This window comes from Cryptotermes secundus, unplaced genomic scaffold, assembly GCF_002891405.2.
Source record: "Cryptotermes secundus unplaced genomic scaffold, Csec_1.0 scaffold289, whole genome shotgun sequence".
Classification (NCBI taxonomy): Eukaryota; Metazoa; Arthropoda; class Insecta; order Blattodea; family Kalotermitidae; genus Cryptotermes; species Cryptotermes secundus.
In genome coordinates this window covers 834,793-860,471 of record NW_019722431.1, presented here as the reverse complement: position 1 = coordinate 860,471, position 25,679 = coordinate 834,793, and the positions used below count along the sequence as shown (strand labels likewise).

At 43.1% G+C, this 25,679-nt stretch overlaps 1 protein-coding gene across 3 annotated transcripts in view; it reads right to left on the bottom strand.

Annotated features, from left to right (window-relative positions):
- The window catches only part of LOC111861377 (gamma-aminobutyric acid receptor alpha-like), a 44,326-nt gene extending 20,848 nt beyond the window's left edge, over positions 1 to 23,478 (bottom strand). Inside the window, exon 1 of one of the 3 annotated variants that reach the window (XM_023845895.2) lies at positions 23,145 to 23,478. In XM_023845895.2, coding sequence (XP_023701663.1) covers positions 23,145 to 23,203 — 59 coding nt within the window. In that variant the 5' untranslated portion in view covers positions 23,204 to 23,478. The remainder of the gene's footprint in view (positions 1 to 23,144) is intronic. The other 2 variants (XM_023845893.2, XM_023845894.2) reach the window with 2 other exon arrangements.
- Positions 23,479 to 25,679: the final 2,201 nt, after the last annotated feature.

Genomic DNA, 25,679 nt, shown 5'->3' with positions numbered 1-25,679 from the left:
GAGAATATTTGGACCCAAGATGGTTGAAATAACAGGAGACTGGAGAAGAATGCATAGCGAAGAGCTTCATAATTTATAGTACTGCTAGCATTGTTATTACTAGAGTCACTAAGTCACGGAACAATGGGCAGAATATGTAGCACTCATGGGATAGGTAACAATCGTTAGGAATATCTGACGAAAACAATCACTGGGAAAACCTAAGATTAGATGGGGAGACAATATTAAAATCGACCTTAAAATCATAGGACGGGAGACAGCAAACGTGATTATGGATAGGGACCAGTTGCGGGCTATTTTGAATGAGGTAATGAATAATAGGGTTCTATAAAATCCTGGGATTTTTTGAGTATCTGAGCAATTATAAGTTTCTCAATGGCTCAGCTCAATGGACAGGAAAAATTTACAAATTGGGTGTACGAATAAGAAGGGGAAGCTTATAATAATAGATAAGTTATGTTTATTAGCGAGTAGCGCCGTCAGTTGTTAACAAAAATGGACCATGTAATAAACTGGGAATCATTACGGGAAGGGTGCCAATTAATGTAATATTCTTCAGTGGACTGAGCGTTTGTTTACCTGATCAACGTTCTGGAGCATGAGGCAAATGTAAGCTGATTGCAACGTAATGAGGCAGAGGCCGATGGAGATAATCTCTAAACAAAATGGAGATTATTCTATTCCCGTTCTCTATGTAGTACGATAACATCAGAATTGTGTTACGCGATGCTGGTTGCAAGTAGTACAAATTCTGTCAGTAGATGTCTCTGCGAAAAATAGCATCTGGGACAGAGGAGAAAGCTACTTTGAAAGGTACTAGAGGAATGGCTCGTCTTCGTGGTTCCGCGAGATAAAACTGAACCGCCGTGCCTTCGTGTCAATAAACCGCATGAGAGCAGGTCACACCAGTCTTAAAGAAAGCTTAAGTAGATTTAACATTGTGTCCAAGGCCGAATGCGAATGTGGTGATGGGCTGCAAACGGAGGAACATACTATCTTCTGGGACTGTAAACTGTACGAGGACCAACGGGCAACAGTGAAGGACATTTTGTCTGAGAACTGCAAAAAAGAATACCCAAAGTCAGTCTCTTAAGGCTAGAAGAAAAAAGATTTTTTCAAGGCGTCTGTTACTTCATAAATAAAATTCCTAGATTTATTTAAGAATTGAAAAAATAGATATGCAAGAAAGGAAAAAGAAACAGATGTACAAAATATTAACAGTATACTCTCAGATTTAAGTTAAGATATATACTAAGAATCGTGGGAAGACCGCTGCAATAGAACAAGATGTTTATGAGACTGCTACAGAGGGCTGGATGGGCATTGCCTAGGCCTTTTTGTATTTAAAATTATTTTTCACACTAAGAAAAAACAAACGGTGGGGGCGAACATAATCTCCTGTGATGTGACTTTGCTACAGGTTTACCGACGTTTCGGAGGAACGTAGATTTTCAGAATTGCAGAACAGACTGAACGCTCAAATAACTAAACAGCAAGCAAAAGGTCCTAAGTAACTAAGTATGCCAGACAAGTGACTACTGAAAAAGTAAGTAACAATGGAACTAATCATTACACAGGCAACCTAACATATCTGCCGAACGTTTGGTAGTCGTGCTTCGTGTTCGGGAGGTCCCAGATTCAAATCTCGGACACAAAATCAGATGATCTCCAGGTAAATGAGGGAATAATTCCTCAAATCAGGTCACGGCCTCTTCCTTCCACCATTATTCACTGAATCTTCTACCGCTGGTGTTACCGGCAGCATAAGTAACTTGACAGTTCTCACGGCGATGGCCGTCTCCTTCGTTGTGACGCCGTGCAGTTGAGTAGAATTTCAGAGACGTTTCAGATAAACGTACTGCCTCTATCTTCAACTTGGAAGAATTAGGCGAGCAAGTAGCCAGCAAACACTGAGCTGTTTAGTTGAATAAAGACGATCTTTACAGGGGCAAGGGACGAGCCTCTGGAATGGCCCAAATTGTGGTGAGATTCTCAAGTTTCATGACAGAAGATCGACCGCCTCTGTGGTCTAGTGGTCAGAGTTCCTGGCTACAGATACAGACGTCCCGGGTTCGATTCCCGGCGCTACCAGATTTTCTGAGAAGTAGTGGGTCTGAAACGGGGTCTACTCAGCCTCGTGAGGATAATTGAGGAGCTATTTCAAGGAAATAGAAAACCAAAATTAACTTTCTTGGGGATTCGTTGCGCTGACCATGCGATACCCTTTATCCGCTAAAGTTGGCACTAACTTCGCCGATAAGCGGCGGTCGCTCGGTCGGTATAGTTCGCTTGCGGACTAAAACCAGTGCTTGTTTTTTGTTTTATTTTTTATGAGAGAAGATTAAGGAGTCGGGATAGCTCAGTCCAGCTACGGGCTGGAGGATGGAGGAGTCGGAGTTCGAGTTCTGTTGAGGCAAGAATTTTCACTTCGCCATGTCGTCCAAACCAGCTCTGCGGTCCATCCAACCTCCTAAACAATGGGTACCGGGGGCGCTTTCCTCGGGGTTAAAGCGACCCACTTATCTCCAACTAGTACCGAGGTCAAGAAAATGCGGATCTATATCTCCACTCCCCACACGCCTTCATGGCATAGTGCTTAAATAATTAAGGGAAGGGAAATTTTTACCTTTACCTTTTACCACGAGAGAAGATTAAAGTCATACTTCAACACTGCGCCCGGGCTACGATACACGCTCATTAAACAGGGACATACCGAGGCTTGCATTCCATATCGAGGATGCAGATGAAATGTCCGGCCAAACGAACATGCTCTTATGAGCAAATTCATCAACAAAACAGAAATGTTTGGCGGCGGTTTCGATGAGAGAGGAGCGTCTCACCAAGTATGTCCATACCTTGCTCCATAGTGCAGTGTACTTGCTTCAATACCAGAGACCACACGAGGCTGGCCGAGTGGAGCGCCTATACTGAGAAGTCTGTAAGATGTAGAGAGTGATTTATGAGAGCCGAAAGCGAGGAATTAGAAGCAAAAGGCAAAGAATAGAGAAAGCATTTGTCGAAAAGGAGACCACAGTTCTTAAAGTAAGATTGTCAGGGATTATTATTTTCCATATCGCGAATTTTGCCAGGGTAACACTACGTTTGCTGAATAATGGTTTGAAAGCGACATGGAAGGAAGGGGTCCTGACCATAGCGCGCATGCACGCACACAGACACACACTCTATGAAGCTTTTCATTATGATCCTTCTCTGTTCTATATACACGTATATCTTCATCAGCCTTCTTTCCTTATTTTGAAGAAATGAAAGTGGGCTTATGCGATCTCAATACTGTCTGTGTGTCTGTGCATCACTCCCATCAACTTTTGAATTCCTGTACCAATCTTTATGAAACTTGGTATATGCATCATGACATTTCAGCCCATTACAACGGCGTGTTTCGTAAACCCCTCCAATCATTCTATGTGTCTACATGTGTATCTCCATTTCGTTGCCAAGTAATGGCAACGAATATTCGCACAACAAAAGAATTGTTGGAGACATGGTTTTCTATGTGGTCCGCAACGTATGAAAGGAAAGTAGGTGATTAGTTCTTCCCATAGCTTGTTTATGTATTTATTTATGATTAATTTAGCGGAGATGCCAATGACTCAAACTGTATTCCTATAGCGTCGAACGGTGTGGTGATTATGAAAAGTAAGTTGTGAAGGGTAAGGAAGAGTTTCATGGAGGTAGGCCTAGGCCCAAATTGGGGCTGTAAGAAAAGAGGCGTGGTCTCAATTAAGGAGTTTGCCACGAGAAATCTCTGAGGATTTTCAATCTGTGGGCCGCAACTTTACGCCGAAACCTGGCTTGCATGTAGGCGGGAATGTTGATGCTTCGATCGAGAGATTCGCTGAATTGTGACTCAACAAGAGTATGGTAGGGGAAGACAGCCGTTTTCAGGCATGGTCACGGTGTTTTCATGGAAATGATGAAGACACTCATGGGATAGCTCGAGACCGAGGACTGAACCAGGACCTCCGAAAGACGAAGTTGAACACATCGACTTTGGCATGCACGAATGGCGTCTCCCTTTAGGGGGGGGGGTGTCAGTGAATCAGGCTACAGAGCGGTGGCGGATGAATGGTGAATTTGAAAGGATCTGGGAGGAATCTGCGGTAGACTAATAAAGGAATTATCTCAGAAATTAATTGGAGGGGCTGATGAAAACAACGAAGAAGCATAGTCGAGACAGCTGGTGTCCGAGCCAAGATTCGAACCAAGCAGCTTCCGGATATAAATCTAGAGATTTCTTCTTCTTCTTCTTCTTCTTACTGGGGTGAGACTGAGTCCACCTCTGGCCTACTGTACCAGCCCCAGACGATGGTGATTGTGGAGCAACTGGTGGAATGAAGATTGGCAGGGGAAACGGAAGTACTGGCAGAAAACCTACCTCAGCGCCACTTTGTCTAGCACAAATCCCAAATAACCTGACCTGGGTTCGAACNGGCGCTCAGTATCTCGGTTTGGCTGCTGAATTTGTCCCTGGTTGCAGGCTACCCGCTTCTCTGGGACTGTGCTCTCTGCAGTCAGACGTTCCACATCTCGTCTCGCCACAACCGAGCGTTTTCATGTGTTTACTCAGTCCCTTCTTGTGAAGTATAAAATTACCATGACGCACTACATCCTTAAACGCCGAAGTTGTCCCACGCCATGAAGACGTTTGGAGAAGTGGAGGCATGGCTACACGCGTTCTTAACTTCGGTACTGGATGGAGATGAGTGATCAGCTTCAAGCTCCGGCAGCTTTACCCCGAGGGAAAATACCGGGGTACCCACTGCACGGGTGACTGCATGGGCCCCAGAGCCGGTCTGGACGATGAGGAAAACAGAAACAATTCTTGTACGTGTCGGAAGTCAAATCCCAATCTTCCGGTCGTGCAGCTGGTAGCCTAGTCACTATACTTACTGAGCTATTCTCGATACTTCCGAATTCATTGTAAATAAAGAAAGAAAGGGAGGAAAAAGAAAGGCAGAAAAAACAAAGAATTGAGACTGTAGTCTTCTGGGTACGACTCCGTGAAGTCTGGTACATAGTTATAAGAAGCACCTTCTTCCATGAAGATGAAGGCAGAATGTGTTTCCGAAACGTAAACAGAATATATCACTGAGTACTGGTGAGACGAGGAACGTACTCGAAGGAATTTGGAAAGAGGCGGTCGTGACTATACCGACTGGCTACGGCCTCGACGACCGAGGGGTCGGAGTTCGAATCCCGGTAGGGTCAAGAATTTTCTTCCCTCCATTTCTTCTAGACCGGCTCTGGGCCCCACCCAGCTTCCTGCCCAGTGGGTTCCGGAGGTAAAGCGGCCGGGGTTGAAGCTGACCACTCATCTCAAGCCAGTGCCGAGGTCAAGAAAACGTGGATCTATACATCTACTACCCCATACGCCTTCATGGCATAGTGCTTAATTATTTAAGCACAGGAACACATTTTTTAATCTCGAATTTTCCTGGAGGGAATGAAGAAGACCACGAAATGCTTCAGTCAGGGAAGTCGATATCGCGGGCCTGGATTCGAACTGAGCACCTCCCAAATACGAGTCTAGAATGTTACCGCTATGCCAACTCGCTCGGTACACGATGTCAGGATCCGGAAGAGCAGAATGTGACTCTACCAGCAATCAGAGCCGCTTGACTCACGCGGGGGAACAGGAACAGGAAGCAATGCGGAGGTGGACCGGATATGCGTGCACGTGTGGACACGTGTTTGTGTTGTCTGTATCCCGCGCCCTGGCTCTTTGAGCGGGCCAGTTGAAACCCGGGCTCTCAGACTCACCTCCTTCGAACCTAAACATCCCGCAGCTTAGACGTCTCCTTGCGGTCTCACCACTAACTTCCACTCAAAATTTAATTTCTCACTTATTTTCACTCTTCCAGAAATTTCCTACCTTCTAAGTGGGCGGAAAGAGAGGGGACAGTAACTGCCAGTTTATAAAATGAAAATACGGAGGAAGAACATCAAGGCTACCAACTTTAACTTCCCAGGCTGAGAAGTAAGTGAAAATCCCTGTAAGAGAATACACTAGAATCTTCCGTGGGAAATTAAATGGCAAAGAAGAAGAACGTCAGCTGGAACACGAAGTCCTAAGTCCATTTTCTCCACACATTGCCAGAGCTCTGTGTGACCACTAACAAGTGCGAACATGAAAAGTCCAGAAACCATAACATTAAGGTCCACAGTTCATGTCCCGAGAGACAAGTCATGCATTTTAGTTAAGTTTTCGAATCTCCTCCGCGATACAGGTTATCCTGGCTTAGGTTTCTCCTCAGTCCCTCCAGGCACATATATGGATAGTACCTCCAGTAAGCCACGGCCGCTTCATTTCATATCCCCTCCACTTCTTATCATGCCAGCAATATTTTCTTATATTTCAATGTCGATTCTTTCTCTAAAACTCCAGGGGGGGGGGAGAGGCAGGTGCCTGGCTTCTCCCCTGGCAGTGTTTGCGCCCCTGTGTCACTTTACAAAGTTTAAGGAAGATGAGAACAAGACGAAGGAATAAGAGAATGAAAGAAAGAGGGATATTATATTTTTGTAGCTTCCTTTGTGTGCTTCAGCGGTTCAGGAATCCGGTATCCCCGTCCCTGGCCACATGAGTCGGGAAGGGAGGTGCGCCGTGTTCCGCGAGAAGAAGCCCTACCATTTTGCGTGCGGTTAGGGAAGTGCGCTGTTGACTCTGAAGGGATACGATGTCCTTACTTCCAATATTTGGATAGAAAGAAACCTTTTTAGAGTCTTCAGTCTTTCATCATCATTGGAATTGATATTGTCTTCAAAAAACAGTAAGCCTTAGCCCGTACAGACATGGCAGCGTCCACGTGCGTATTCTGAAGCATTTCCCAGCGTCTGTTGCACTTTTCCCCAGTAAAGTGAAACCTGCCTTAAACGGAACACTGCCTATATCGGAACCTTCCTCATAGTGTCGAGAGTATAGATGTAAAAATGTAAGTTGTGTCTGTTCTTAATTAATTAAGAACTATGCCATTAAGACGTATGGGGGTGTGGAGGTATAGCTCCACCAGTCACGAACTCAGCACTAGGCAGATGTGAGTGGTCAGCCTCTGGCACTCATTGGATAGGAGGCTGGGCGGACACCAGAGCCGGTCTGGACACTGTGGAATAGAGAAATATATCGCTTCTGCCTGGAATCGAACCCCGGCCTTCCAGTTCGTAGCCCATCGCTGTAGTGACTGAGCAAGTGGAGAGTGAAAATGTGATATATGTAAATGAGTGAAACCTCCATTTAAAGCCGCCCCTCGAATATTAAGATGGGACCCAGTGCGACCAAGCGTGATGCTTACGTCAGCCTTGAAGTTCTCAGTGCGGACATTATGAGGAACATGATCTTCTGGGATGTGTCGCCGTGTAACTTCACATTTACCAACGCTTCGAAGGAACCTACTGCCTCCATCTTCAGTGTAGAACAGTAAGCCCAGCAAGAAGTAATCAGAACTTCCAGAATCCGCGGTGAACATCCACCAGACATCACGGCTTCACATCGCAGAGGAAAGTACTTGTACCGTGTTGATGACAATTCCAATTTGAAAATTTTAACGGGCTTCATTGTAGGTTTGTTCATGTTGTCACTGTATAGATTATGGTAGGTTCGTATAAACGTTTCGGAGGAACATACTTCTTCTTTCTTCAGAGTCGAATAGTAAGGAAGAGAAGCGAGATTGGAATGGAAGAACTGGTTCAGACAAAGGCCCGTAAAGGAGGCTAAAGAGAGACAATAAAAAGAAGGAATGGAGTAGCTAGGTTGAACTTCTACCCGACTAAACGGCGTCATATGCGAGTAGAAAGTGCTCTTCGTGAATCTCACATCGCAAAATTGCATTATTTTTAACATAGATTTAATGAAAGATGAAATATGAGTATAAATATTTTAATAGCGTTCTTATCTGACACTTAACAAGCTGCCGCCTCCAGGGACAGGCAGGCATCAGATAAACCTGCAAAAGCAATTTACCTAGCGCTACCTCCTTGGAAGCACAATCACTAAAACTCTGTTGTAGCTGAGCTACTGAGACCTATCCATGGGGGCGGCTGCGACAATACGCCGAGTCACGCCAAGAACGTAACTAGGCAGACAAGCACTGGCTCCATCCACACAGCTTACGAGTTCTAATTACTGTCTGCTTCTTTCGTTTATTCTTCATCTTGAAGTTGAAGATAGTGAATTCCTCCGAAACGTCAGAAAACTTCTACCAGACTATACAGCGTCACATGCCATAATCTAACACTCTTCAGCCTAAGCGTAATTTCCATGGTTCGTTAAGTGAACGCATAATATTTTAATCGTGTCTCTCCATCTAACCATTCAACTCTGTACAGACTGACACACTGGCAGCGTCCTTAAATAAACGATGAAAGAACAAGAAGTACTTTCACTACATAGTAAGTACTTGATACAACAACGACCGCACAGAAAATACCATATTTGTTGCAGCAGGAACATATTTACCGGGCCGTTGCCTAGTAATGTTAAGGGAACACGCAGACAGTAAGGTGATATTATATGCCTCCGTTTATTTTTTCAAAATAAGGAAAGGAGGCTAATAAAAATAAACATATAAACTTCCGTGCTTTCGATGTTTCGCCTTTGATAATTATTGAACGCATCGCGACAAAATTCTGCTCAGACTTCGCCGGTATACACCAGACATTCTCTGGTGAATCAGTCACATATGAAATCGGGATAGCTCAGTCAGTATAGTGACGAGAATACGAGAAGAATGACCATTCTATTTCCGGCAGGTGTGGAGATTTCTCTCTTCTGCGCCGTTTCTACACAGAAACTTGGGCCCACTCAGCCTCCGATCCAAAGTGCATCCGGGGATCTTTTTACGTGAGTAAAGCAGCTGGGGAGTGAATCTGACTAACCATGTTCATCTAGTGTCTGGGCAACGAATGGCTGGAGCTATACCTCCAGAGCCAGTCTGGACGCAATGTCGGAGGGATGAGAAATCTCTTGTCCCTGCCTGGAATTAAGCCCTGATTTATGGGTAACAGAACCCTCAGCCCGCCGCTTTGTGGCTCTCTTCTCGCCCGGACGTATCGTGTTGTTGTCAGGATGTCAGATTTACTGCGTTGCAGACTACACAAATTGCTTCGAAACGTTGCAAGATATTTGAATATCAACGTATAAAGTTATGTGGAATATCTTGTTACTCTACTCGTAGTTTGAAGAGTGTTCAGCGGTTGGTAACCCTGAGAGGAATAACATTTTATCCTGGTGTCATGGATGCTTTCCGAAGGGAATCTGTGTTCATTACTCCGTGGAATGACACATTGAAACCGGAGAGACGTTGATAAGGTCAGATGTGTTTAAAGTAGCCACAGGTCCGAACAGTGAACCAGAGGGTGAAGAAAGGGGATTAACTACATAGTGATTTGGTTTGTAATCTCAGCATCGCCCTTTTTAGCCAGACTTCACGACTTGCCACATCGTGTGAACGTGCTACGTATGGATGCTAGGAGTTCGATCTGTGTTCGTCGAGTTCGCAAGAATACGTTACAAGAAACGTGCCTAAGAGTTTTTCAAAGTCTGTCTGCTCATGAATTCTCGTGACATCTGATACTGGCAAATTCTAATAAAATTTATTGACACGTTTACAATTTTTATATAAATTCTGACAAAAATAATGGACAATTTACGTGCGTTTCTGTGCGTAACTCGCTGAATGTTTATTACAGCGACAAATGTCTTCATCAGATTCATAGAGGAAATTGAAACACGTATTTCACGGTCAGTATTCTTTTTAATGTAAGTCTCGTAGTTTTGGAGATGATTAAAAATTATCTCATAACATTACTTTAATTTTTGGCCTATTTTCTTTATTTAAAAAAATAAGGTAGGCTTATGAGATCACCTTGCTGTCTGTGTATCCGTGAATTCTTTCCCCGCCATCAACTTTTAAATGCCTTAACCGATCTTTATGAAACTTGGTATTTATGGCATGGCAACTGAACCCATCTCAACGGCGTTCTTTATAAATCCCTCCCACCAGTCGATCTGTCTATACATGTATCCACATTTCGCTGCTAGGCAACGGCTTGCTAAGAACGTTACCGTGGCAACGAATATCCATGAAACATAAGAATTTTTGGACGTGTCGTTCTCTGTGCGGTCCATGTCGGATGAAAGGAAAACAGTTAGTTCTTTCAAGAACTTCTTGTTTCAAAATAAGGAAATTACGCTAAAAAGTGTCATCCATTATCATGAGAAACGTTCGACTGATTTCGATAGCTATTTATAGATCAATTTACCATCAGACGCTACCATCCACGAATTAATAACAGATGTGCAGTAGAACTGTTACGCTATGTCTGTACACTTCCTGTTTACTTTTAAATATTCGTCGGTTTATTTTTTGAGGGCAAATTTGCGACCCTGACAATAGACAGACTACACGGCATCGAATGGCAGAGGAATAACGGGTAAGAAAGGATTTGGAAGGAAGCGGCCTAGGCCTAATCAGTGTTATATCTCTACATATTCTTTGAGGGAATGAGGAAATCCACGAAAGACATCAGTCATGAGACCCGTTTTCCCGGACGAGATTCGAAACAAGAACTTTGTGAATGCCAAGTCTAGAGCGTTCAGTTCAGTTATTCAGTATAGAGGGGGTGGGTTTCCCCATGCATCGCGACTAATAGTCTATTGTACGTCCCCCTTTAATTTCTACTGTCTGCATACCCTACCGATAATGGTGCCCGCTATCTCCCCTTTCTGCCAGCGAGGTCGGCCCTCTACTGGCATTGGTACCCGATAACTTCCCCATCTACCGGAGGCATTGGAAACTACTTGGGCGGGAAACATTTTGCCTAATTTTGCTCAGAGGTCTCCTAGAGACATGAGGATTTTTTACGTGCCGTAAATCTATGACACGTGAATTTTTCCGCCGGGTTTGAACCCACGTACCTTGAGTCATGAGGTGGGAACGTTACCCCTAGACTACGGAGGCCGCTAAGTCTGGAGCGTTACTGCTATATAAATGTAGTTGGTTTTTATAACTGTATACAGTGATTGAACGGCACTCATAAACTGAACGCATAGTGAGGTTATGTCTGTCCGTCCAACATAACTAGGACGATTGGACGATTACACGGAAGCGTGGGCGATTTAATTTTTGGTTTGCACTGGCTCAATATGGCCTCCTGATTTACACGGAGCTTAAACCCCAATTTATTAACTGTCTAACCTTCCTCCCGTCGTACAAAAATTGTCGAAGGATATAAACTAAAGATCTTACTGGGATTTTCAGTCGAAGGACATACGAAGTGTCCCAGTACAATATTTTGTCTGTAAGAAATGAACAAAAAGAGAAGAGAAGCGTGTGGAACTACAGAGAACACATCTGAAAAATATTTATGCTCGTCTGAAATAAATGTGTGCTCCTTCATTTCTTATAGGAATGGATTAACCAAATATCCTTATTTAAAAAAGAGGATACTTATGGGAACACATTCCGGTCTGTCTGTCTGTCTATGTGTTCCCATATTTTTTCATTTTCTATGCGGTCCGTGTCGTATCAGAGGGAAACAGACGATTAGTTCTTCCCAGAACTTCTTGTTAAAACTGTAAAGACCTGTTTGTTGTATCTTAGTCGGAATCCAGGTATGTCGAAATTCCGAGATATTTCTAGAATATAAGCAAAGTAAAAAAAAAATCTTAAATAAGGACACGTCTGTACGTGGCAAAAAAAGAGGATAAGTAGGGTTCAATAAGGCACGCCTAACGACGTGCTGTTGCGCCCAGATGCAGGAAAATTATTTGTTCTGGATCTCTGCATAAACTTTCATATTACAGTCTATGGATAAAAATATTTAAGAAGAGGGGGGAGGGCGGGGATGTAAAGGGATGCAACAAAATATGAAAGCGTACTGAAACACTCTGAGAACTCATAAACGAATAAACAAACGTTTAGAGAACAAAATATGGAAGTCACAATCACTACCGTGGTATAACAATTTAAGAAGAGACCGGAAGGAGAAGTACATAGAATGACGTATATGTGAGGTGAGGGGGGACAGTATGGCGGAAAATGAGAACCGAAGACTGAATGGGGCCAGGAAAAACAACGAGCAGGAGGTCTGTCCCACTGTCTCACATGTAGGAAAGAGGAAGAGTTGACCCACACATTGTGGTCTCAAGTAGAAAGGATTTGGAAGGACCACATTTCGATCAAGGGGTTTAGGAATAGAGGTGCAGAAATAGGCATTCGAAGGATAATGTGATGCAAGAATATAGACCAGTGGTAGGTAATATGAATACATGGGATTAAATATTAAGTCAAATGGGGCAGGATGAAATGAAACCAGAAATAAATTGAGATGAACAGTAATTACAAGAGCAAGCAATGGGATGTGTGTAATTAAAATGTTAATGTGCAATAGGCGAGTTCCGTACTATTGGAATTGTAATTTAAGCGGGTTTCCGCAGGGCAGAATGGGGGAATCAAACTCCGGCACTCCAAATTCTAAACTGCAACAGACCTAAGGGACTGGGCCCTGGTTGAGAAGGCGCCTGTCGCTCAGCAACTCAAGAATTTCCCAACATTTTATGGAAACCGAAAATTTGTTACCACGCTCACAAGAGCCTTCCATCGGCTCTATATTCTGAGCAAGATGTGTCCAGTCCATATCACGCAATCCTATTCCTCTAAGATCCATTTTAATACTATCTTTTTGCCTCATTCTACGTCTTCCTATTGGTCTCTTTCCTTGTGGCTTTCCCATCAAAATCCTGTACGTTAGACTCTTCTCCTCCATGCTTGCTGCATGCCATGTCTATCTCATCCCCTTGACTTGATCATTCTGATTGTACTCGGAGAAGAGTACAAGTTATGAAGCTCCTCATTATGTAGTTTTCTGCAACTTACAAATTCATCCCACTTTGGTCCAAATATTCTCCTCAGCACCCTATTCTCAAACACCCTCAGTCTATTTAGAATTTGAGGTTCTCACAGCAGTAGTTATGCATAGTTACATCTTGTGGGATATAACGCAGTACAGTCCGTTCAAAGTCAATCGACGTTTCGGAGGAACATTTTGCTTCGATATTTCTCCGAAATGTCGGTTGACTTCCAACGGAATACGTGGCGTTACATCCCACAATGTACAAGTCCTCACCTTCAGTACATATTCCTCCCTTAATGCCAGAAACCAAGTTTCACAACCATACACAACCACAGGCGAAATACAGTTCTGTATGTTTTAACTTTATGTCTATTAGATAGCAGACGAGAAAAAAAAACTGAACTGAACCGTAACAAGCAATATCCGAGTTATAAAAGAACTGACAAAGTATTAATTCATTCATAGAAACCAGGAGTTTAAAACATTTCGGTTAAAGAGTTAGCTGGTCAGGCGAAGGGGCTCCCAGTGAAGTGACTCGACACTTGGCGCTGTCGGAGCGTCGTCACAACAGACCACAGTTTGTCAGACTCACACAGGAGCAAGTCTGGGCGGAGAAGTGCACCTTACGTCCCAAATTCAATTCCATTCAATTCTGTTCAATCATTTTGCTTCAGTTCATTCCCCAGTATCGATATGCACCCGTCTCACTGTCCGTAGCATCCCACACGTCTCCACAGCGTGGAACCAAGTGACAGTTGCAGCGTGGACAACTCTATGTTTTTTTCTTTCGCTCCCAGTTTGGAGCACAGGGCTGATTTCTCAGCTTCATGATCATTTTACAGACGGTAGGACTCCTTGGACGGGTGATCAGTTCGTCGCAAGGCCTCTACCTAAACTCAGGACAACACAAACACAGAATAAACGCTCACACACACTAAATATCCATGCCTTGTATGGGTTCGAACCCAAGATCACGGCTTCCGCGCGAGTGAAAACAGCACATGCCTTAAACCTGTCGGCTACCGTGACCGGCCCTTCTACGTTAGCATTTTTTTATCATACCATGACCAGCCTTTATCTCCTTTATTTACTACCAGCACAAAATCCCACGTAACATGAGTGCGAAATTATTACAATTAGTTCTTGGAGGGATTACAAATTAAATGCAAGAATTGATCGACTATTTTCATTTGATACGACACGGATCAAATAGGAAACGAACAAGGAGGATACACAGAGATACAGACAGCGAGATGATATTATAAGCTTCTTTCTATTTTTTTAAGTAAAGAAAATATAATAATAATACACAGGTAGTTGCACCATATTTCCGATCATAATTTCAATATTTGCCCGGAGAGACTGAGGAGAATCACGAAAACAGGATACTCAGTGATCAGGGTAAGGTTCAAGCCACGCACATCATGACCCGAATGTTAGTGCTACGTCAGCAAGCAGCTGCTACCTGTAAGGACGTGTAAAATTATTCACGTGGTCTGTTCATAGAACAACAGAAGCTGTAGTGAGTGTGGCATTTGTTATTTTAACTCAACCCAAATCTGTTACAATGTTTTGTGAATATACAGGGTTAGGCACCCGAGCTTCAGGAATGAAAACACATAGTAGATTCTAAAAGGTTCTGGCGCTGGTGTATAAAGCTCAGAATTACTGGATTTTTGGACGATGGACAAAGTCCAAAAAACCCGCTAATTCTGAGATATACTAGTTTTGTGTGCATTATTTTATCCATCAATCAGGAAAGTTACAGTCAGTGAGTGAGTTCCCACTCGAGTCACTCTCCATTAGAGTGGGAGTGACCAGTAATTAGACTCCTCCTCTTGTCAAAGAGGAGGTACCATTTAAGGTCATAGAAAACAAATAAGGTCTTGGGATTCTGATGGGACTCGAAACAAAGATTGACCATGCTGGCGAGGACCGGCTTTGCCGTGTATCGCTATTATGACGTCTTAGGCCGTGTGCAGACCTGAATACAGATTTTCCACATCTGGCAATATCTCCGTGGGGACACACGTGGAAGTGCACGCAGTCTGCCATCTTCCTTTCGTCTCTGCTTAGACAGCAATATCTTCATTACAGCTAAGTTAATTCTGTGCGCTCTCACAATCACACGCTTCGAGTGGGCGCTGTGGTGTTCCAGTCAGAATGTAGTCTCATTACCCTCTTCAGTGTTCCAATTGTCCCACTTAAACATGCATCCAGCAGAACCAGTATCTCTGTTATGTTACAGCATTAACGTATTTGCCTCACACAGCATTAGCTTGTGTAATAAATAGTTTAGCATCAGAGCACGGAAGGAACCAGTAAGAGTGTTAAACTAGCATTCAGATTAGAGTGGGAAAATCCAACATCTGGAGAGGCACAGAAATTGTGCGTCTTGTTTACGCTTTCGATAGTAGGTATTGTTAAGATATTACTGATTTTCTAGAAAAAAAGGCGAGATTTGTATAACTATCATACGAAAAATAACATGTATTTTATGGACATGAAAACCTTATATTCAAAAAAGTTTTTCTTTCAGGGAAATATTGGCGAAGTACGTCGAAATGTGTGCTTTGGTTTTTGAGTAAAGTGTTCCTCGAGAGGAATTTAAATGTAGTAATATTCATATGTTGCCGGTCACGGTAGCCGAGCGGTCTAAGGAATGCACTGCCTTCGCTCGCTCGGAAGTCGGGATCGTGGGTTCGAATCCCACTCAGGGCATGGATGTTTGTGTGCGTTTTTCTGTTTGTTTACAGGTAGAGACCTTGCGACGAGCTGATCACTCGCCCAAGGAGTCCTACCAAATGTGTAAAACCTAGTAAACCGAAAGTGAAGGGGAGAGTTTCATGGAAGTAGGCCTAGGTCCAAATTGGGGCTGTAGCGCCACAGAAACAAACAATATTAATATGTTAGGCTCCGTATGGAGGCGGGTTTGAATACCTCTACCGCAGCCCTACGACACGTAGAAGGCGACGAAAAGGGAATCCAGATCTGGGAGTATGACTGGGCCACCCTGTCCCTGGGGGACATACATGCAGGGACCTGGTCCCCCAGGTTGGGAGTTGGACGCAAAGGCTGACGACTTCGATCAGTAAATAAATTATTGTTACGAAATCCAGAGAAGTGAAAATCGGACTAAATCCAGCAGAACCTTCTAAGGAAGGCTGTGGCCAATGATGACAATGATGATAGAAGTGACGTATATCTAGTTTCATCCACGTACGTAGACCCCGAAATTAAGTGGCCCTTAAAACGAACAGAGGTGAACAAGAATCAAAATGACCAGGTAAAGTTTAGGTTTGGCTGAAATGGGCTCTATGAACTGGATTCTGTTATTTTCGGATCGACAGAGAGACAGACGTCATAAATCTGGATGCAACGACCTTTCTATTGGTTTCAAGGACAGTATGGGGAGCGTTACAGGCCTTAATCCCCATATTCACGAACAAATTTAAAATTCCGTGTTGCACACAAGCTATTTCGTTCAGAAACACCGATCTAGTGTGTTGGATGTATTTGTGCGTGGAAAGATCAGCAAAAGAAACATGTCCCGCCATCTCTGAACAGTTAAAATCAACTATTAATGTGTAGTATTTCAGGTTATCACAGAGGTGGTTAAGAAGATTTATATTTTTCTGGGATATAACGCCGTGCATTCTGGCTGGCTACCTGCTTTGTGATATTTTATTTTCTTGGCCTATTCTTCGACTGTGAACTTGAAGGCGACATGGTCCTCCGAAACGTCGGTTCACTTAAAGCGGAGTATACGGAGGTATATCCCAGAAGATATAACCCTTTACAGCCATTAGTGGGTTCAGAAATTTTGGGTTATCATGGGAAAATAACAACGGGAGAAAGCCATTTAAATAAAAACAAACAGGCAAACAGTTAAGTCCGTTGTCAGCAGAGACTTAAGCTTGCATCTGTATGTAACACATTTGAAACATCATCCGATGTTGAACCCGCTGACGGTTGGTGACAACTGACAGGCGGGGTTTACTGAAGTAGCTCATTAAGCGACGTGATGTTGACATGGTACGATAGAAGCCTCATGTCGTTCTGATGTGAACAGAGGCACCCTTGCTTCGGCACACCCCACGCTATTAACATATATTCGAGTGGAACTGGAAGTGACCTCCCTCACACAGAAATTAGATTAATATTGACAATAAAGATCTTTGATCTCGTAGCAGGATTTGTATATAACGCAACAAGTTCTGGGAAGAACTAATCACCTACTTTCCTTTCACTACATATTGAGTATAACTGAGGGCCAAGCGGTAGCGTAGTTGCTTGAGGCACTATGTACAAGTCGGAATTTCGCGGGTTCGATTCCCGGTGATGTTATTGGATTTTCTTCAATTTACCTAATCCTTCCAGTCTCACTATGGCGCTGGGGTCAACTCAGCCTCTAGCAGAAATGAGTACCATGAATCTTCCTGGGGAGTAAAGGGCGGCCGGCGTGTAAGTCTGACCTCAATGTCATCTGTGAGCCGACTGTCTAGAAAATGTGGGAGCCTCGACGTCTCACAACCCTATGGGCCTCCACGGCCTGTTACAGGGATAGCTTTTACATTTTTTGAGTATAATTGGTACGACACGGACTGCATGGAAAACACCATTCCGGCAGTTCTAGTGTTGATGTGTGCATTCGCTGTTGCAGTGAAGTGTCTACCAAACCATTGCTTAGCAACGTTAGGGGGGGCACATAGACACCCAGATAGTAAGGCGATATCATAACGGCCCTCTTCGTTTTTCCAAAATAATGAAAGTCTGATAATTTGTAAAAAATGTAAAATTGCCCCTGTGCTTAACTAATTAAGCACTATGCAATGAATACGTATGGCGGAGTGGATGTATAGATCCATGCATCCTTGACCTCGACATTAATTGCAGATGAGTGGTCAGTTTCAAGCCCCGGCCGCTTTACAGCCGTGCAAAATTTTTCCAGTACCCACTGGATAGGACACTGGGTGTGCCACAGAGGCCGTTCTGGACGAAGCGGAGAGGAGAAAAATCCTACCCTTACCAGGACTCGAAACACCTTTCAGTTGTCCAGCCCTTAACCAGTCGCTATACCGGCTCTTAATTTTTAATTCTTAATACATTTATATTTATTGACTTATGGCTTGTTAGGTACGCTCCCAATATCTCAGGTTATACAGCCAACTGAAAACTCGTATATGAGAAAGTATTATTATTAGAGGGGGTGGGTTTCCCCATGCACTTAGACCAGTTATTGATCCAGTGTGTGTCTCCCTTTAATTTCTACTGTCGCCACACCCTTCCGATACTGGTGCTCGCTATCAGCCCCGTTCAGCCAGCGAGGCTGGCAGTTGTACCCGATACTTCCCCATCTACCGGAGGCATTGGAAACTACTTGGGCGGGAAACTTTTGCCTAATTTTGCTCAGAGGTCTCCTAGAGACATGAGGATCTTTTACGTGCCGTAAATCTACGACACGGGACCCACGGCTTAAAGTCCCTCCCGGAGGACTTGTTCCCTGAATTTTTCCGCCCTAAAAAATTCCACGACCTCCCCCGGGTTTGAACCCGCGTACCTTGAGTCATGAGGTGGGAACATTACTCTTAGACTACGGAGGCCGCTATATGAGAAAGGAAGTTACTTGCTCTGCTTATTTTTCGACCTTGAAGATGGAGGCATTAAGTGGCTCCGAAACATCATCGAACTTCTACCCGACTGCAAGGGGTTACATCTCGTATTATAGCACGCTCGACGAAAATCTGTCAGATCCTGGCTGCAATGTTTTCAGCGGACGGACATGGCAAGGGCCTCGGTAATGGAGTTAATACGCCCCCAGCGCGCGGTATCAGCCACTTTAATTAAAGTTCCTTGTTTACTTAAATCTGATAAGACTTGAGAAATTAAAATGGCACCACCATGAAACGCTGATGGATAATCATGAGCCGAAAGAGCTCACTCGATAAAGTGACTGGAGTTCGATTCTCTGCAAGGACTCTTCCTGTCACAATGTCCATACCGACCAAACCTTACCGCGGGCTTAAAACGAATCTTATTTGATTTATGCCCTATTTAACGATGCTGTCAGCAGATCAGACTATATATAGGTCTATACTGGGAAACGGCAGGATGATTAGTGAATAATGAATTGGAAAGGATGTGGAAGGAGACGTTCGTGTCCTAGTGTGATATACTGTGCGTCAAATGGGAACGGGGGGCTCTTTACAGGGGGGGTAAAGCGGCTGAGGCGTGAAGCTGACCACTCACCTCCAACTAATGCCGAGGTCAAGAATAGGTGGATCTACACCTCCACTCACCAGTACGTCTTCATGGCATAATGATTAATTAGTTAAGCACAGGGACAACTTTGTCTTTAACTTACTGGTAAACCCCGGTCAGAAGAGTCGAGGCCTGAACCCTGGACTTCCTGAATACGATATAGGAGTGGCCCACCAGATCCACGGAACAGTGCCCTTTCCAGAGCCAAGGCAGAGGGAAGAAGCCTTCTCCTCCTCTCCTGTTATTGCCCTCTTCCTATTTCTTTCCTCTCCATCAGATTTCACCCATTCTTCTTGTTTTCTTATTCCACCTCTCCTCCCTCCTTCTCCTTCTCGTATTCGTCCCGTCATTCTCCTTACTTTCTCTTTCTTTCTCCTTCATTCATTCTTATTTTCTCATCAACGTCCTGAACTGCATGCTTGAGCACTCAGGGTCTCATTGGGAGAGCCATCTGTGAGCCGATTGTCTAGAAAATGTGGCAACCTCGACGTCTCACAACCCTATGGGCCTCCACGGCCTGTTACAGAGATAATTTTACCTTTCCCTTTACATAAGTAACGCAGCTTTAACAGCCTTGGGGATCCGTTGCGCTGACCACACGACACCCTCTGTCCGTAAAAGTTGGCACTAACTTCCCGGCAAGCGGAAGTCGCTCGGTCGGTATAGTTCGCTTCTGGAGTAAATGCCACGGAGGAAGTAACGCAACTGTGATATTATAACTCTGAAATTAGCAGTTCCGGTTCACGATAGCAGCGAACTGGCGAGAGTTGTTACGTTGCATGAGCGTTAAGTAGCAGGTCACGAACAAGAGAACAGTCTTTTGTTTTAGTGTATCGTGCCTATTCTGTGAATAATGGTAATATTCTGATGTGGATATGTAAAGTGTAGCATACTGTAAAAGGGAAACGGATTACGATCTATTATTTGTGTGCGTTATTCGTTGGGGATTACATTAAATGTTGGCCTCGACGCATGCTTCCGTAACACGTACAATTGGAACCGAATATTGGAGAACGAAGGTGAAGTTAACAATTTTAAATCTTACACAACAAATGAGATCTCACATTCAATTCTCAATGGGCGTTACACTAGTTTATTGTCCACTTATTGACTATTTGGACGTTAACCATTACCCAGGACGATGGACAATGACCAAAAAGTCAATAACATTATTATATCGCTGTCACAAACTTTTAGATCTTATTCAATTTCTTGTAGTTTGCTAGGAAACCCGCACGGCGTCACGTTCCAGAATGCCATCGTACTGATAGCTCTAGAAGTCCTGTATACCGCAATGACACGGTGACATGTCCTCCACACACAGCTGAAAGCTGATCACAAGGAGGAGACCGCGGTGTATTTGAAAGCACTAGAGTGTTGATATTGAGGAAAACCCCAACACCTCAGGTAGTGTAGCCATAGGTGCCAGCAAGGCTTCAGTGTCCCAAGCATCTGCCTACTCCCCTTGCATTCTTGGGAGAAAAATCAAAATTAAAAAAGAATAAAATATACTAAACAACGTTGAACACCATTTGTGGCGACATCTGTCAATACAGAGACCCACAGCGCTAGAGGCATCCGTAACTACTTCCTTACAGGTATCCTTACTATCAAGGCACCTGTCAATAATGCAACAATATAAAAGGTATTAGGAACATGTTTCACACTAAAATGTACGTGTTTCAATACTTTTAATGTTGTTAAAATCATTACATAAGAATAGGACACTAAAAGTATACTTTATATATTAAAAGTGATTATAATTTTTCTAAAATATCTCTTAGTCATATATTTCTTCTAGTTTACGACATGTTTCGGCCGCACATGGGCCATCATCAGGTAATTTTCCTTCTCTTTTGGGGAGACCACTGCACTGTATATTTGTTGTGCTTTCATACACGTCAATATTTTGTTTATACCTCATGATTAGAGTTCTGTCTATTGCGGCTTACACCTAAATATTTTATACACTTTTTGTGTTTCCCGCTCACGGCGCCAATGCGTGTCGCAAATACATGGACGGCTTACTTTCCAAATGCAAGTACTCGTATAAGTACCGGGTGATCTGCAGATAGCAAGATTAATCTCCCGTTCCTATCTCCGTGTCGGCTCACTGCACTCAAACAGCAATAACCCATCCAGCTGTACACGTATCGCCTCCTCCCCGTCCTGTCCCGATCCGAGATGATACATTGCTGTACCAATAACATCTAATTACGTAGACAGGACGTGAAGATGGACTCTCAGAAACAAATGTGCTAATTATCACACTAAAATGCAAGCCAACAATGGTACACAAAGATCAATTTTCTGGACGTTACTCATCAGATAATTTTTATCCGAAAAGACGTTTCGGAGTCCGGACTCTCTCTCCTCCCTCAGCTAAAAAACCTACTGTTGGGTCCAATTGGTAGAGCTATGCCTTTCACCCGCACAATCACAACTAAGGATTCCGCCCCGTGAGCTCAACATATTCCAAGTTTCGTTTAGTGTACTAAGTCTATCCCTATCAAATTCACACTGGCCTTAGGGTGTCAATAATGTGTAAAAGCTAGGTGGATTACAATGCAGAAACAATTAAGCAGAATGCTCAGTCGAATGGGGTTCTGCTTTGTATTCGGGAGATCCCGTATTCAAATTTTGGCTACGCTGTTTGAGGTTACTCGTGATGTTCCAGAGACCCTCCAGCAAAATTCCGGGGACAGTACCTCAGACAGGCCACGGCCATTTCAGTTTTTCAAGCAGTTATTCTTTATCAGCCTACCATTCCATGCTATGTAGTCTGAGTGACGTTGAACAAAAACCAAATGACTCCTCATTAATACTTATGTTTCCCGACGTGGGTGCTGCAGCCCCCGAGGGGGTCGTGAACCTGTCTCCGATAGTTTCCGAAACGTAGGCCGATAACAAAAATAATGAATTTATTATAATCGCAGAAAGGTGCAAGCGGTAACGTAGCTGGTTGAGGCACCACTACGCTACAAGCCGGAAGGTCGCGGGTTGATTCCCGATGAGGTCATTGGATTTTTCAATTAATCTAATTCTTCCAGCCGCACTACGGTCCTGGTGTCGACTCAGCCTTTAAGAGGAATGAGTACCGGGAATATTGTTATAATAGACTTTTAGCCTAACATATGGGAAAATGATAGGAACAATTCAATTTAAGCGATAATGATATTTTATCTCTAACTCTTAGGAAATGTAAGACCTCTACGTACTTGAATCATTTTAGCACTCAGGGTCTAGGCATATCCGAGTTTCCTCCAAATTCTTCTCAACTTTCGTGTTTTGTTTAAACTTCCTGGGTCCAACATGAAGGTAGCGTGAGTGAAATCTGACGAAGTGACCAAACTAACTGAACCTAATTTATCGTGTCTTGAGAAGATTACAAATGTTCCCTACAGGAGCTGGTATCATGGGCAGAGCCAGGCTTCTTTCAAAGGGGGAAGGGGAAAGCTAGAAAATTTACTTACAAACTTATATTCAGGAGTTCATAAGTCATGAAACGTCTGTGTATTCAGGAAAAATATACTTTTTGCTTAAATTAATTTTACTTTTTGACATTAATATTTGGTATATTATTTCATTCTTAAATTTTTATTTTTTTCCAAGAATTCCATGGGGGTGTATTTTTCTGTCTTGTCCCCTCTGCCAACACGTACGGCCAGTACAATTACGGAAATCAGACAAATAGTGACAAATTATGAATATATCGTGATGCATATGCAACTGACCATTGTACTATAAGGATATAAATACTCTGATTTGGAACTCACATCATTAAGATTAATTAAAAATCATTCGTCTAGTAGTGTTTTTATACGCGTGCAGACAGACTTAATGCTGACGAAAGGACACAAAATTTTGCCGAATTATTACCATCTTATACGGCATGTTCTCACTATTTTATTACATAATCCTACTTACACATAAAAATAGGTTAGGATTTCGAATCGCTTCTGAACTTACTTAAATTTAGATATGTTAGAAAGGATTTATATTCTGTGTGAACTTACGTAAAGGTGAGAAGAACTGCTGTCATGAAACCATGAAGTTGATGTCTTCGAAAAATCATCTTTTTTAACGTTTTTGTTTCGTTTTGGCACACGAACGTCTTTTGTTATTATTCGAACTATCAAGATACCATTCGTCATAGGAGAACGATACAACCAAATTTATCACAAAATAAGCTCGTATTTGTACAATTTACCCTGCTTAATTTCATTCAATTCAGGTGACTTACGGCAGTCAAATTCTCCGATCTTCCGCGCGTTGTATTTCAGAATATTGTTGACGTCGGGTTGAAGTGAAGCGTGGTGTTGGACGAGAACTCGCGAAAGGACTCCATTACGCATCCTTAATGCGCATGTCTCCTAACGTCACTCATACATCTTCCATCTTTCTTCCACGCCAACCGTCAATCTTTCCAACGATATCTTGTCCGCTTAAGGAGTGGGATTGTTGTGAATAGAAAGAAACCTTATATTTGAAAAAGAAAAATGAACCTTTAAACAGCAGCATGACGTGGGGACCTTTGTTAAGTTTTATATCTTTACACAGTATGAAATGAGAAAGGAAGCGGGGGGGGAGTCAATTACTACCGCGTAAAAAACCGGCAGTTCGTGAAATTTCTATACGAAATGTGATTCCAAGCGTATGAACTTCGAANTATATATATATATATATATATATATATATATATATATATACTCATATATACAGCATGTTAAACACTAAAATACCTTGCTGTAAGTCTATGGATGCGGGAATCGGTTGGCCGTTTAGAATTCCGTCCGTTAATACGTCTATTTTTTATTGCTAGTGGAGTGGGACTAAGTCTCTTGTACTGCGGCCACTTCTGGCCTATTGTACCAGCCCCAGATGATAGGTGAGAGTGATTGTGGAGCAATTGGTGGAATGAAGATTGGCAGGGGAAACTGAAGTATTCGGAGAAAACTTGCCCCAGTGCCACTTTGACCATCATAAATCCCACTTGACCAGACCTGGGATCGAACCCGGGCCGCCGCGGTGGGAAGCCAGCGACTAACAACTTGAGCTATGGGGCGGTCAGAATACGTCTATATCCTCGATATTAATTACATTTTGGTTCGTCACAGGTGATGATGATGATGATGATGTGTTCATAGAAGTACAATAAACACAGTAGAATTCTGATGACAAAATCTTCATAAAAAATTACTTGGATATTGCAGACATATTTACTTACATACTCCTTGGTTCTATATATCTACTCCTCCATAGGCCATCATGCCGTGTGCTTAAGTAGTTAAGCACAGGGACAACTTTACATTTTTACCTTACTCCTTGGCTCTAAGGCGCTCTTGGTCTCATTTACGACAAAAATCATTCTTCCCAGTTTTTGCCGTTTGCCTCCACGTGGTCACTTTAAATTCTCGTAGATCATTCTATAGCTGTTCTATCCGTAGGTTGGAGGATGATATAAATATATGGTGGCAGGGGATGGAATGGATTCAAGTTATGAAGAATTTGGTTCAGTAGAAAGATATTATAAACAGAGTGACGAACTTCCGGGTTTTGTGAAGTGGAGAATGTATTCATGAGCCGAAAAGAAGAAAAACTATCAACAGATCAAGAAACACTCCCTATAATGGAGTTAATGATGCTGTATTAAGTTACCTTTTAAATAAGAGCTATCCGATGAAAGCGTAAATAGGGGACGGTGATAACTTCTCTCAGCTTTGTTTACTAAGGGCCGTACATTCCGGGAGAAGTCGACCGATGTTTCGGAGGAATACATTGCCTTCATCTTCAGGATTGAAGATTAACCATACCAAGGCACCAGCAAGAAGCAGGTTATAAGCAGATCTGGTTTCTTGCTTGGGCTAATCTTCGACTCTGAAGATGGAAGTGGTATGTTCCTCCGACACGTTCGTTAACATTCACCAGCCTACATGACGCTGTATATCTCAGAAGACAGAGTTCTTAAAACCTTACGACCTACACTAAGTAATATATTAGAAAATGCTTCAAAGTCCCCTCGGGGGCCGCGGCTCCCACTTTGGGAAGCGTCGTACGAAAGCAATGCCCTTGTATTTTCTTGGTGCTATATGAAACTCCGAAAGTACCACTGATTGAGGAATCTAACTACGGATTAAGAAGCTGGACTGCTTATTACAGACTACGCCAAATTTTGGTATTTTTTTGCGGGTATTTACTCATATTCTGAGGTCACATAATTCCACTGAATTGGATTCATCGATAAATAAAGTTGCTTTTTATACAATTCTGTAACTTTAATTTATAGTGCCACGATTTATAGGTGTGTGTGACTATAGACAGGGTTTGGATTGGTGTATGGATTTATTGGTCACTTATACACACCATTCGGAACTACAAGTATTTACAGCGGATTCGCTAATCTGCACACTTTACAAATCAGCACAGCACTCGCTAAGCCTTTTTCCAGCTTGCTGTGTCTTCATCAGCCATTCGCTGGCAACGGATTCTAACAATGGAGATTCTTCAGCTTCACGCCCTCAGGCCCTGTCTTCACAGCCTTTCGTGCAGAA